Genomic DNA, 13,977 nt, shown 5'->3' with positions numbered 1-13,977 from the left:
TTGATGGTGCAGCTGCTCTTAACTGCACTTGAAGAAACGTTCAAAGTTCTTGAAATGTTCCGGATTGACTGCCCATGTCAAGTAGCCTGGTGGTTAGAGTGTTGGGCCAGTAACTGAAAGGTTGCTGGATCGAATCCCCAAGCTGACAAGGTAACAATCTGTTTTGCTGCCCCTGAACAAGGCAGTTAACCCACTGTTCCTATGTGGTCATTGTAAATAAAAATTTGTTCTTAACTGACTTGCCTAGTCAAATAAAGGTAAAATTTAAAAAAAATTATATACAGGAAATATTGAAATGCAACTGCAGGTGGTGTTGCTATACACACAGAGTGTACAAAACATATATATTTTTTTACTCTTTCCATGACAGACTGACCAGGTGAAAGCCATGATCCCCCTATTGATGTCACTTGTTAAATCCACTTCAATCACTGTAGGTGAAGGGGAGGAAACAGATTAAAGAAGGATTTTTAAGCCTTGTCATGAATGGTCCACCACAAAGGAAATCCAGCCAACTGTGGGAAGCATGAGTCAATATGGGCCAGCATCCCTGTGGAACGCTTTTGACACCTTGTAGAGTCCATGCCCCAACGAAGTGAGGCTGTTCGGCAGGCAAAAGGGGGCTGTAACTCAATATTAGGAAGGTGTTCTTAATCTATTGTACACTCAGTACATGTTTAGAGTATTCCTGTTAGGCTGAGAGAGGAGCTCATATCAGAATATATGGAAGTAATATGGCAACAGGTTCATCTGCCTTACCTAAAGTCTATTCTCATAGGAAGTGAATAGACCACTGAGTGCTAAAAGTTTGTATTTCGACTGTTGAAACGGTCGATAATAATATCAACAGAGGTATATTTTCTGGGTGACCTAAATATTGACTGGTTGTCATCAAGCTGCCCATTCAAAAATAAGCTTCAATCTGTAACTGATGCCTGCAATCTGGTTCTGGCTCAGTCAACCTACCATAGTATTTACAAACAAAACAGGAACTAAATCATCCACGTGGATTGACCACATCTTAACTAATGCAGCAGAAATCTGCTCTAAAGCAGTATCCACACCTATCGAATGAAGTAAATCATAATAGCTATATTCAGAAAAAATAAGTTCCGAAGACTGGACCTGAAATTGTGTATAAGCGATCAGAGGTTTTTCAAATGATTCCTATGTCAAAGATGTGAAAAATATTTGTTGGTCTGATATGTGTAATGAGGAACAACCGAATGCCACACGTGAAGTATTTATGAAACTGCTTCTTCCAGTTACTGATAGGCATGCGCCCATCAAGAAAGTGACTGTTAAAACAGCCAAATCCCCATGGATAGATTAATTGAAAAACTGTATGGAACAAAGATAAATTATATAAAGAATGATAGTAAAAAGCTCTGGAGTAGCTTAAATGAAATTCAAGGCATAAAAAAAACTAAGCTCCATCCTTCATTGAGACAGATGGCTTGTTCATAACAAAACCCTTTGATACTGCCAACCACTTTAATTACTTTTTTTGTTGACAAGATAAGCAACCTTATGCGTGACATGCAAACAACAAACGCTGAGCCTTCATATTCATGCATAACGGGACCAAATAATGAGGGACAAGCACTGTAGGGTAGCTAGATTGGTGTGGAAGAGGTTATTTTTTTTGTCTATAAATAAGGACAAGCCACCTGGTACTTTTTAAATCAAAAGTAGCCCTAATTATTGCAGTAACCTAAATTATTTTATATTTGTAAAATTACAGACGAGTAGGCCTCGATAAATAATTCCGTTTACACCTCACAACTTGGTTGTCACTTTGAGAAACATGTCAAAGAGGCCGTCTAAGACGGCCAAGTCGTCAAACAAACTAAACAATTTGACCCTAACCCCTAAATTCAGTGCAGAGCAATACCAACAGACTATTATGAGTCAGGCGATAAGCTGTTTTGCAAATTCTGTCAACATACTATTGATTGGACCCGTAACAATACGTGTGATGACCACTTGAAGTGTAAAGCCCATGTTAAGAACAAGGAAAAGCACCGTTTTAGCCAGAGCATGCCTCTTCAAACAACCATTTCTAGTGCAAGCGCATCAGCAGATTCAAGACGAGAATTTATTCAGGGCTTTGTGGCTGTGTGCGCCGAGTCTGACAAGCTAAGAAAGCTACGGCCGCTTCTAGTGAAGTATTGCAAACAGGGAGGAGCGTTGCCGAAAATGAAAGCAGTCTCAGTAAAACTCACGTGCCCCAGTGTGTTCGACCAACATATGACTGCCATTCTACAGAAGATCCGTGAGAAGAAGTTTGCAGTGGTTGTTGACGAGACAACAGATCCAAGGGATTGCAGCGTTATAAACATCGTCATTGGTGAGTTACAGGCCTATTAATATACCGTTGCAATAGCCTACATTTACATTCTGCAATGTGAATTGTCTGCATGCAAATTGTGATATTACAAACGACGAGCTATCGTGGTGAAATATAGCGATGCATAATGTCAGCAGCTGTCTGCCTCTCCACCTAGCTAACTATCGCTGTATCTATATTGTGTTCACACTTGCAATTTAAATAACACTTATTTCAGTTAAAACATAATTCATGTTTTTCCTTATCTTTCATTGCAGTGTTGAAAACCAGTACTTTCTGGTGGATGCCATTTTCACTCAATGTTTTCCCAAGCTGTACTAGCTTCCCTCCACAGCAACGATCTGAACCTGAATGATGCCTGGGCAGTGGTCACAGATAATGCCTCCTACTGCCTGAAAGCGTACAAGGAGGTTCTGAAACACCCAACAGTGTCCATGTAACCGGTCTCTGCCATGTCATCAATCTGGTGGGTGAGACCTGGCAGCACAACAAATACCTCTCTGAAGTTGCATCACTTGTGACATGGATGAGATCTGTCTCCTTCAAGAAGCCTGCCAGAAAGAAAAGATGGGTGAGCTTCCTCATTATGAAGGAGTTTGTGCAGGACAAGGCTCCTCCTGAAGCAGTGAGCTCCAGATGGAATAGCTGTTTTGAGGCAGGGAAGTACCATGCAGAGCATGTTCATGTGTACAGAGAGTTTTTGTTGGCAGAAAAGTCATCATAGGCAGTCACAAACATCATCAGCCAGCTGGAATCAGAGAAGGTGCAGGCCCTCACTGTCAAGCTAACCTTTATCTCGGAGGGCTGCTTCAAACTGATGACAGCTCTGTCAATCCTGGAAGGAACCCACCGTCCCACAGCAGTGTCTGCATACAATGTCATGGAGGATCTGGGCTCTTACCTAGTGAATGGAACGGCAAAAACATGTGGGTATGGTGCCAAGACAGATGCGCTATTGAGAAAGATGGGGATTGGAGAGAGGAGGGAGGTGCTTGACCATCTCCATGATGCATTCCACTTGGCCTTCAGAGTTCTCAAAGCACTGGGACACACATCCAGCCAGAGAGGTCTACAGGTTGGCTAGGGTGTTCAATCCTAGGCAGGCCCCAGCCATAGAAAAGCAGATTGAAGCCTACACACAACTGAAACCCATGGCAAGCCCATCAACAGAGCACAGTGAAGAATGGATTGCCTATCAGCACTGTGTGTCCAGTGAGCCCTCACCTGCTCTGGAGCTTGCCGATTACTGGAGGGGCCTGAGTGTGAGATTCCCAAGAGTTGCAGAAGTGGCAGTGCCCTACATCTACTTCCCAGTCAGCTCAGTCGACTGTGAGAGGAGTTTCAGCAAATACAAGACTCTACTCACAGACAAGCGAGAGGCACTCACCGAGTTCAACACAAAGAGGCTGACAATCATGTGATTCAATGGAGATGTCGGTGATAGATGGACGGACATAGGAGCTCATTAGATAGCTCCGTAGGTAGCCTATTGTTGCATTATTGCCTAGATTCATGACTATTTTTCAATTTATAACAAAACACTTAGTTGGGCAAAAAAGTATTTAGTCAGCCACCAATTGTGCAAGTTCTCCCACTTAAAAAGATGAGGCCTGTAATTTTCATCATAGGTACACTTCAACTATGACTGACAAAATGAGAAAATGTATTTGCAAATTATGGTGGAAAATAAGTATTTGGTCAATAACAAAAGTTTATCTAAATACTTTGTTATATACCCTTTGTTGGCAATGACAGAGGTCAAACGTTTTCTGTAAGTCTTCAAGTTTTTCACACACTGTTGCGGGTATTTTGGCCCATTCCTCCATGCAGATCCTCTAGAGAAGTGATGTTTTGGGGCTGTTGCTGGGCAACACGGACTTTCAACTCCCTCCAAAGATTTTCTATGGGGTTGAGATCTGGAGACTGGCTAGGCCACTCCAGGACCTTGAAATGCTTCTTACAAAGCCACCGTTGCCCGGGCGGTGTGTTTGGGATCATTGTCATGCTGAAAGACCCAGCCACGTTTCATCTTCAATGCCCTTGCTGATGGAAGGAGGTTTTCACTCAAAATCTCACGATACATGGCCCCATTCATTCTTTCCTTTACAAGGAACAGTCGTCCTGGTCCCTTTGCAGACAAACAGCCCCAAAGCATGATGTTTCCACCCCCATGCTTCACAGTAGCTATGCTGTTCTTTGGATGCAACTCAGCATTCTTTGTCCTCCAAACACAGCAAGTTGAGTTTACCAAAAAGTTATATTTTGGTTTCATCTGACCATGTTACATTCTCCCAATCTTTTTCTGGATCATCCAAATGCTCTCTAGCAAACTTCAGACGGGCCTGGACATGTACTGGCTTAAACACGGGGACACGTCTGGCACTGCAGGATTTGAGTCCCTGGCGGCGTAGTGTGTTACTGATGGTATGCTTTGTTACTTTGGTCCCAGCTCTCTGCAGGTCATTCACTAGGTCCCCCCATGAGGTTCTGGGATTTTTGCTCACCGTTCTTGTGATCATTTTGAACCCACGGGGTGAGATCTTGCTTGGAGCCCCAGATCGAGGAGGATTATCAGTGGTCTTGTATGTCTTCCATTTCCTAATAATTGCTCCCACAGTTGATTTCTTCAAACCAAGCTGCTTACCTATTGCAGATTCAGTCTTCCCAGCCTGGTGCAGGTCTACAATTTTGTTTCTGGTGTCCTTTGACAGCTCTTTGGTCTTGGCCATAGTGGAGTTTGGAGTGTGACTGTTTGAGGTTGTGGACAGGTGTCTTTTATACTGATAACAAGTTCAAACAGGTGCCATTCTTAAAGAAGAAGTTACAGGTCTGTGAGAGCCAGAAATCTTGCTTGTTTGTAGGTGACCAAATACTTATTTTCCACCATAATTTGCAAATAAATTCATTAAAAATCCTACAATGTGATTTTCTGGATTTTTTTTCTCATTTTGTCTGTCATAGTTGAAGTGTACCTATGATGAAAATTGCAGGCCTCTCATCTTTTTAAGTGGGAGAACTTGCACAATTGGTGGCTGACTAAACTTTTTTTGCCCCACTGTATATGAAGCACTTTATTTTAGAAAAACCAATGAATGCAACATTTTTTTTTACATAAGTATAGCTCTAGGTTTTGCCTATTGCTTGCTGCAATGTTGACTAGACTCTTGCATTACTTACTCCATTTATAATGAAACACTTAGAACTCTATTGACGCACTTGCCTTGATAAAAAAAATTGTGCAATGTTGTGTAGCATCATTACAAATTAGTTTTATTCATTCACATTTTTAGACACGCTTTCTGTTAAAATGTCCGTAAATCATAAAACAGAATTCAGAAAAATAAAAAAGGAAAAAAAGGAATTTGGAAAAAAATAACACGGATTTCATAGGGCCCTAGTTATGGCAAGCCTAAATAAGTTTAGCAGTGAAAATGTGCTTAACAAGTCACACAAGTTGAACACATACTGGGTGCAGTAGTGTGTAACATGATTTTTCAATGACTACCTCAGCTCTTTACCCCACACATACAGATAATTGTAAGGTCCCTCAGTTGAGCAGTGAATTTCAAACAAAGATTTAGCCACAAGACCAAGGTTTTCCAATGCCTCCCAAAGAAGGGCACCTATTGGTAAAAAAAATATTTAAAAAAAAAAATATTTAAAAAAAATCACTACCAAGATACAGGCGTCCTCCCTAACTCAGTTGCCGGAGAGGAAGGAAACTCCTCAGAGATTTCACAATAAGGCCAATGGTGACTTTTAAAACAGTTAAAGAATGTAATGGCTGTGATAGGAGAAGACTGAGAATGGATAAACATTGAAGTTAATCCACAATACTAACCTAATTGAAAAGAAGGAAACCTATTCAGAACAGACATTATCTAAGCATGCATCCTGTATGCAACAAGGCACTCAAGTAATACTGCAAAAAATGTGGCAAAGCAATAAACTTATTGTCCTGAATACAAAATGTTATATTTGGGGCAAATCTAATAGAACACATTACTAAGTACCACTATCCATATTTTCAAGCGTAATGGTGGCTGAATCATGTTATGGGTATGCTTGTAATTGTTAAGGACTGGGGAGTTTCAGGATAAAAAAATAAACAGAATGGAGCTAAGTACAGGCAGAACCTTTGAGGAAAACCTGGTTGTCTGATTTCCAACAGACACAGAGATTAATTCACCTTTGAGCAGGACAATAATCTAAAACACAAGGCCAAATCTACACTGGAGTTGCTTACCAAATAGATAGGGAATATTCCTGAGTGGCCGAGGTGCAGTTAACTTAAATCTATGGCAAGACCTGAAAATGGTTGTCCAGCAGTGATCAACAACCAATTTGACAGAGCTTGAAGAATTTAGAAAGGAATAAATGGGCAAATATTGTACAATTCAGGTGAGCAAAGCTTTTAGAAACTTACCCAGAAAGACTCACCGCTGTAAAAGCTGCCAAACGATTATTCTAACATCTATTGACTCGGGTGTAAATGAGATATTTCAGTATTTCACTTTCAATAAATAAGCAAACATTTCTAAAAACATGTTTTCACTTCAGTAATATGGGGTATTGTGTGTAGATGGGTGAGGGGAAAACAATTACTAATCCATTTTGAATTCAGGCTGTAACAACAAAATGTGGAATAAGTCAAGGGGTATGAATACTTTCTGAAGGCACTGTAGATATACACGGAGAGCAAAATGTCAGTGGTATGGATGTCAATATCTCATTGCTCAAAGTTGAGAGATTGACTGCATGGTCTTTGTGCAAGGTGTTGATGGGTTAAAGGGTACTGAACTGTTTGTTCAAGCAATTGGTATCTTCCCAGTCCCCAGGTCCAGAACAGAGGAACTCAGTACTTTGAAGCACCTTTGAAAGCTATTACAGCCTTGAGTCTTCTTGGGTATGACGCTACAAGCTTGGCAATCCTGTATTTGGGGAGTTTCTCCCATTCTTCTCTGCACATCCTCTCAAGCCCTGTCTGGTTGGTAGGGGAGCGCTGCAGCATAACTATTTGTAAGTCTCTCCAGAGATGTTCAATCGAGTTCAAGTCCAGGCTCTGGCTGGCCCACTCAAGGACATTGAGACTTGTCCCGAAGCCACTCCTGCATGGCCTTGGCTGTGTGCTTAGGGTCATTGTCCTGTTGGAAGGTGAACCTTCGCCCTCAGTCAGAGGTCCTGAGCACTCTGAAGCAGGTTTTCATCAAGGATCTCTGTACAGTTCATCTTTCCCTCGATCCTGACTAGTCTCCCAGTCCCTGCCGCTTAAAAACATCCCCACAGCATGCTGCCACTGCTTCACCGTAGGGATGGTGCTAGGTTTCCTCCAGATGCTTGGCATTCAGGCCAAAGATCTTGCTTTCATCAGACCAGAGAATCTTGTTTCTCATGGTCTGAGTCCTTTATGTGCCTTTTGGCAAACTGCAAGCGGGCTGTCATGTGCCTTTTACTGAGGAGTGGTTCCGTCTGGCCACTACCACAAAGGCCTAATTGGTGGAGTGCTGCAGAGATTGTTGTCCTTCTGGAAGGTTCTCCCATCTCCACAGAGGAACTCTGGAGCTCTGTCAGAGTGACCATCAGGTTCTTGGTCATTTCCTGATCAAGACCCTTCTCCCCCGATTGCTCAGTTCGGCCAGGTGGTGGATCTAAACTTCTTCCATTTAAGAATGATGGAGGCCACTGTGTTCTTGGGGATCTTCAATGCTGACGAAATATTTTGTTACCCCTCCCAAGATCTGTGCCTAGATACAATCCTTTCTCGGAGGTCTACGGACAATTCCTTCAACCTAATGGCTTGGTTTTTGCTCTGAAATGCACTGTCAACTGTGGGACCTTATATAGACAGGTGTGCCTTTCCAAATCATGTCCAATCAATTGAATGTACCACAGGTGTACTCCAATCACATTGTAGAAACAAGGATGATCAATGGAAACAGGATGTAGCTGAGGTATAATAGCAAAGGGTCTGAATACTTATGTAAATAAGGTATCTGTTTTTATTTGTAATAAATGTACAAACATTCCTAAAAACCTGTTTTCACTTTGTCATGGGGTATTTTGTATAGATTGATGAGGGAAAATTTTAAAATAAGGCTGTAACGTAACAAAATGTGGAAAAAGGGGTCTGAATACTTTCCGAATGCACTGTACAATGTAGCATATACTAGGCTCTTCCTCCAACCAGGGACCACACCCATACTGTATACCTTACCGTGATCAGAATTGCTAATGCTGTCCTGAGGGTAAGCGCTCTCTCCATCTCAACAAAGGCTCTAAACAATAAGGGGGAGAGGGAGTATGAGAGAGAGCAAGAGCGTGTACACAAGAGAGAAGGAGAGAGAGCAAGTGGGGGCCTGCAGCAGCAGGATCTAGTGCCAGTTGCCATGGTGACCCCAGTTGAGCCTAGTAAAGGTATTTCCTGGATCACATGTCTGACATGTCCTTAATCCCCGCAGTAAAAAGGGGCCAGAGGGTAAGATCAACTTTCTCCTCAAACCAAAGGGAAGGGGGAACGGGAAGAAGCAGCAGCATTTAGGGATGGGCCACAACTATTTAATTGAGACAGGCTAAAACATAAAGAGGTCCACCACACTCTGTGTGGGGCCATAATATTGCTTAGGTTTTTTCCCTCCTAAAGTCTATCAAGCTGATAAGGCTATGTAAACATTCCAGCTATCAATCTAGCTGCAGACGGCTCTTAAATATCCCATTGACTTGTCGCGGTTGTCGAGCAAAGTCAATCTAGTCTTATGATTACAATTGGGATCACAAACAGCAACAAGTTGCAGCATTGGCCTCACTATTGAGGAGCAGACATACTTTGCATACCCTTATTTTTTATTTCTTCCAAAATGGGAGAATCAAGTGGGAAGCATTGAGTCAATGTCTACCCTGTGTCACAGTGGGACCTAAATTAACATTGTAAATAGTGATGGAATGACTGTAGACATTCATTAAGGGATATCTGTGTGTAACTAAAAATACAGGTGAATAGACAGTCAGTCAAACCAAAGTAGTAAGCTTTCCATGAGGAAGTTGTGGCTCAGTTGATCCTTCTGCTTCCATGGTTGGATTAAGATGAATTAGGGACCATATTTTCAGAAAGCAACCCAGCTGGAATAGACTTGCAGGCATGCTTTCTTCCAACCATTTGGAAAAATTGATTGACAACCCTGAAAATCAACTTAATTACACAAAATCATGAAAGGGATTTTGTCCGAGAAGTAAGCATGCAACACAGGGTTTAAAAAAAATAAAAAAAGTGCTTGAGTCTAAGCACAGGACTGCCTCCAAAAACGGAACACATTGGCTCCAGTCTATAGAACCTGCGCTGGCTTCCAGATAGGAAGCAATATGCCGCATGAATGACTGTTGGGATTTCCTGCTCTCGCCGGAGTGATGGTTGAGTGCAGCACAGAGATCTCAGTGAAAGCAGGGAGATGGCGTAAGCAGAAAGACCACTCTTGGTGGCCAGTCTCCCCCCACTGATACGACCGACCGAGTGAGTGAAGGGTTGATCGTGACAACAGGCAGGAATTGCATGAAGTGATAGAACACAGGGTCTATTAACAAACCCAAAAGTTTACATAGAAGGGATAACCTTTGAAAAACTTTTAGCAAATGACCAACATTTCCATCTAACCCCCTCTCTCTGTATTGTGCCTCTAAACCCCTCTATGTCTGAAGAGAGTCTGAATTAGAGTGGCCATGGCAGCTCTGGGTTTTGAGTCCTCTACTGAAGTGTCAGTGTCTTTTCTGCTTTGACTGACAGCGCCACAGGCCTCAGTACAGGAAGCAGATCTCACAGTTCAAGGAATCCACTTGTTAACAGTTTTCCCATGCGGCCCCACCATTCGATGACTCTTTAGAGACTTCTCCTTTTGAGGAGGGCCTTTTCAACCCAATCCTCCTCAAAGAGAAACAAGCCACAAACAAATACTCAAGAATAAGCAAAAAAACATTTTTTAAAGGAACTAAGTGACATGCATAAAAACATGACAATTTCCACACAATAAGCCATTTTGTTTTCCACCCATGACAAAAAGAATGTGACCAAATAATTAGCAAGTGATTGTTTGTGAACAGCTGAAGCAATCAGTCACCCAGCGGGGAAGCATGAGGAAAGTGATGCACTCCCAAGTAGTGTGGAGAGGGGGGCTGGAAGAAAAGCAGAGGGGGCCCTAAATAATACCTGGCCATTTGGTGATTGAAAAGTGGGTGGAGAGAATGCATCAAGCTCCCCACTCCACCAGCAATATATCCCCCAGTCTTTCTCATTCTAGCTGTAAGAATATACACTGTCACTCTCTATGGTTTAGGAAGGGCTCCAAGTGGATTCATGTTTTTTCTTTTTAACAGCTAATTTATAGTTTCCTGGTAGTTTACTCTATTCCATCTGGCAAAAAACAACAAACATTTTCATTACAAAAGAGAAGGAGAGGAGCAGGGACTGCTAGCTAGGTAGTGAAGCTGCCTGGGCCTGAGGCTACATATGGGAGGCATTTACTCCCTCCCCTCCCTCTGTATTGGGATAAACACAGCCTTGCCTAGTTTATTTAGAAGGCTTACAGCCCAAGATACCCTCGTTCATAATTACTTTAATTATAATGCTGGGCTTTATTATATTCCTTTTGCAGCACTCTACTTCCGACTGCTGAGTGTAAGCATCCAGAACTATACACCCACAAATCCAGGCAGCCATTACACTATTGGAATTGATCCAAAATACAAATTTTTCAGGATTCTGTTTCAGTGACCCTTTTCCTTTTTTTCAGCCGAGCTTGTGCAACTATTGGGTTGCCTTTTGTAGGCAACCTATAAACATAGCTATTTCAGTGCTAAAACAATATAACATAGTAGAAACCGAGAGCCATGTCAAACTAGATCCAGTTAGGCTTCCTTGAACTGTGAGATCTGCAGGGAATTGGGTGGGGGCTGCACTGAGACTACAAAGAAACTTAAAACACTGGAAAAGTCTCTAGATTATAGTACAACTATAGAGACCAGAGGAATAAAAGCATTACAGGTAAGATGGAGTGCATGTAAAATAAAATGACAAATTTAGACCATTGTTTATGTTGGTAACTACATCTTCTCTAAATCTATCTACTGAAGTACATTAATAATAAAAAAGGGCAACATACGACCCATTTCTGTCTGGGTCTGGGATAAGAGCCAGTCAAATATATTGTGGTTCATTTTGACCACAAAAACTTGATCAGGAGAAATGTGACAAGTAGACATACAATTTAGGTGATGGACTGGTGACATATTTAAAATCAAATATACATATTTTTTTAAAGGACCAGGGAGGGGAGTCTTACCTTCATCTGGGATGGAAGGCCGGGCCTGGGAGGGTAAAATGTGGGCAAGAAAGGCCAGAACCACCAGCATACTCTGCACCGCCAACATCCTGTGGGGTGCACTACAGCTGTTGATTACTCTGTGACTGGAACTCCATCCGGACCTCTGGGGCATCAGCACTGAGCCATTCACTGTGCCAAACTGGAGGAACAAACAACAAGGTGAAACTGTGCTCACGTGACATGTGAAACACAAAATGCAAAATTATGATTTGAGAGCCTTGCATGAAAACCCATGAGACCTAAACTGAGAGCTGGGCTTACCGCATGCTTCCCAGTCGAAACATATGAAGATGAAATGGTGACACTTTTGTTTTGGTGGTTATTTTCCCAGCTGTTTGAACAACATTTTTCTTAATGCAAGCCAAAGTTCGGTAGCTGTAGTCTACGCCCCTTCATTGGTGATTGGGCAACAGTAGGAATTCTTAAATTAAGTGCTTGACAACTAGTTTTCATGCAAATTATTTCACTTGAGAAATACTGCACCAAAACGTCTTAGATGTCAAATTGCGTGACTAAGACCTCCTCGGCAAAAACATCAAAATTAATGACAGATTTCTTGATTTACCTTAGATTGATTCTGACTATTGATGAATAGTTACTGTATGTTGAGTACAGCATCTCAAGAGGGACAAACCGTAATATTGCCAATTTTTTCTAATTTTTCAAGCAAAGGTATTTTAAGGGAGTATGCAAAAACAGACGTTCACGTCACCTAGTTGAGTTCTGATAGGAGCAAACTGAACCTGTATGCAGATGCCTTTAGCATGCTGAGGAAAAGTAGATGTTGAGCTTTGCTAAAAACTGAAACACAGCTTGGTTTCTCTCACAATGACTATTGCATTTAATGCAAAATTAACGTGTTGTTCATGTAAAACAAACACCTTGAAAGACTAACGCTGCACCAGAGAATTATACTGAACGAAAATATAAATACACAACATGCAACAATTTCTAATATTTTTCTGAGTTTCGGTTCATATAAGGAAATCAGTCAATTGAAATGAATTAGGCTCTAATCTATGGATTTCACATGACTGGGAATACAGATATGCATCTGTTGATCACAGATGGCCATTTTATTTTAAGGTCTCACAATGGGCCTCAGGATCGTCACGTATTTCTGTGCATTCAAATTGCCATAGATAAAACACAATTGTGTTCGTTGTCTGTAGCTTATGCCTGCCTATATCATAACCCCAATGCCACCATGGGGCACTCCGTTCACAACGTTGACATTAGCTAACCGCTCACCCATACAACAACATACACTTGGTCTGCGGTTGTGACGCCAGTTGAACGTACTACCAAATGCTCTAAAACGGAGGCGGCTTATGGCAGAGAAATTAACATTACATTCTCTGGCAACAGCTCTGTTGGACATCCCTGTTGTCAGGATGCCAATTGCACTCCTCCTCCAAACTTGAGACACATTTGGCATTGGGTTGTGACAAAACTGCACATTTTAGAGTGGCCTTTTATTGTTCACAGCACAAGGGGCACCTGTGTAATGATTAGGGATGCACAAAATATTGGTGAACATATCGGAATCAGACAATAACAGCTAAAAATTCCAACATTGTATCAGCCTGATGTCTAGTGCAAACCAGATGTCAAAGCTGACGTGCATACCTATTTAAAACGTGACGTAATGACCAAGTAAAATTTTGCCCTACACGTGCAACACAGCATTCCTAACCTAGCCCACAATGTCTGCTGTGTGCATCGAGTCGTCCACAAGTCGAGCAGTCATTTGAAAGATTAAGAACATTTCAGAGAGGCAACTCAAAGGCGAAATCCATTAACGCCAAGATAATGGAATTCCTTGCCCTTGACAATCAACCGTTCTCTGTCGGGGGTGATGTTGGCTTTCACGATTGGTCGAGCACCGGTACACACTATCAAGTGCGCTATTTTTCAGATGTTGCCCTACCAGAGTCACAGTGATATCATCACTGCATACTATGGAACACCTTTTGGGTCTTTGCGTGTCAAAAAAAAAGAAACGCGTTAAATAAGCTTTTAAATTTGACACGTCAAATAACACAGTTCTATTATATAATGTGTGTTCTGAATTTGCACGTGCAAGCCAAGTGCCACCACTACTATCAGTAGCACTGTCAAAGCTGTACGAAAAAGTCAGCAGACAATCGGCCACGAACGATGTTTACAATACCGCGTTGGTAATAAATAATTATTTGTTCGACCGCAACTTCTGGGGTAGCTAGCTTTAGCTTTGTGCCAAGCTAGCACTAATACAAC

The 13,977-nt window shown here is 41.8% G+C and overlaps 1 protein-coding gene across 25 annotated transcripts in view; it reads right to left on the bottom strand.

Annotated features, from left to right (window-relative positions):
* LOC110525633 (fibroblast growth factor receptor 1-A) overlaps positions 1-13,977 on the bottom strand; it is a 47,529-nt gene that overhangs the window by 19,315 nt on the left and 14,237 nt on the right. For all 25 annotated transcript variants that reach the window (XM_036979740.2, XM_036979746.2, XM_036979745.2 and 22 more), the window contains exon 2: positions 11,677-11,857. In XM_036979740.2, coding sequence (XP_036835635.1) covers positions 11,677-11,830 — 154 coding nt within the window. In that variant the 5' untranslated portion in view covers positions 11,831-11,857. The remainder of the gene's footprint in view (positions 1-11,676; positions 11,858-13,977) is intronic.

Source organism: Oncorhynchus mykiss, chromosome 6 (assembly GCF_057628025.1).
Source record: "Oncorhynchus mykiss isolate SJ-2025 chromosome 6, ASM5762802v1, whole genome shotgun sequence".
Classification (NCBI taxonomy): Eukaryota; Metazoa; Chordata; class Actinopteri; order Salmoniformes; family Salmonidae; genus Oncorhynchus; species Oncorhynchus mykiss.
Note: the sequence above shows the minus strand (reverse complement) of the source record. Positions and strands in the feature narration are given on the sequence as shown.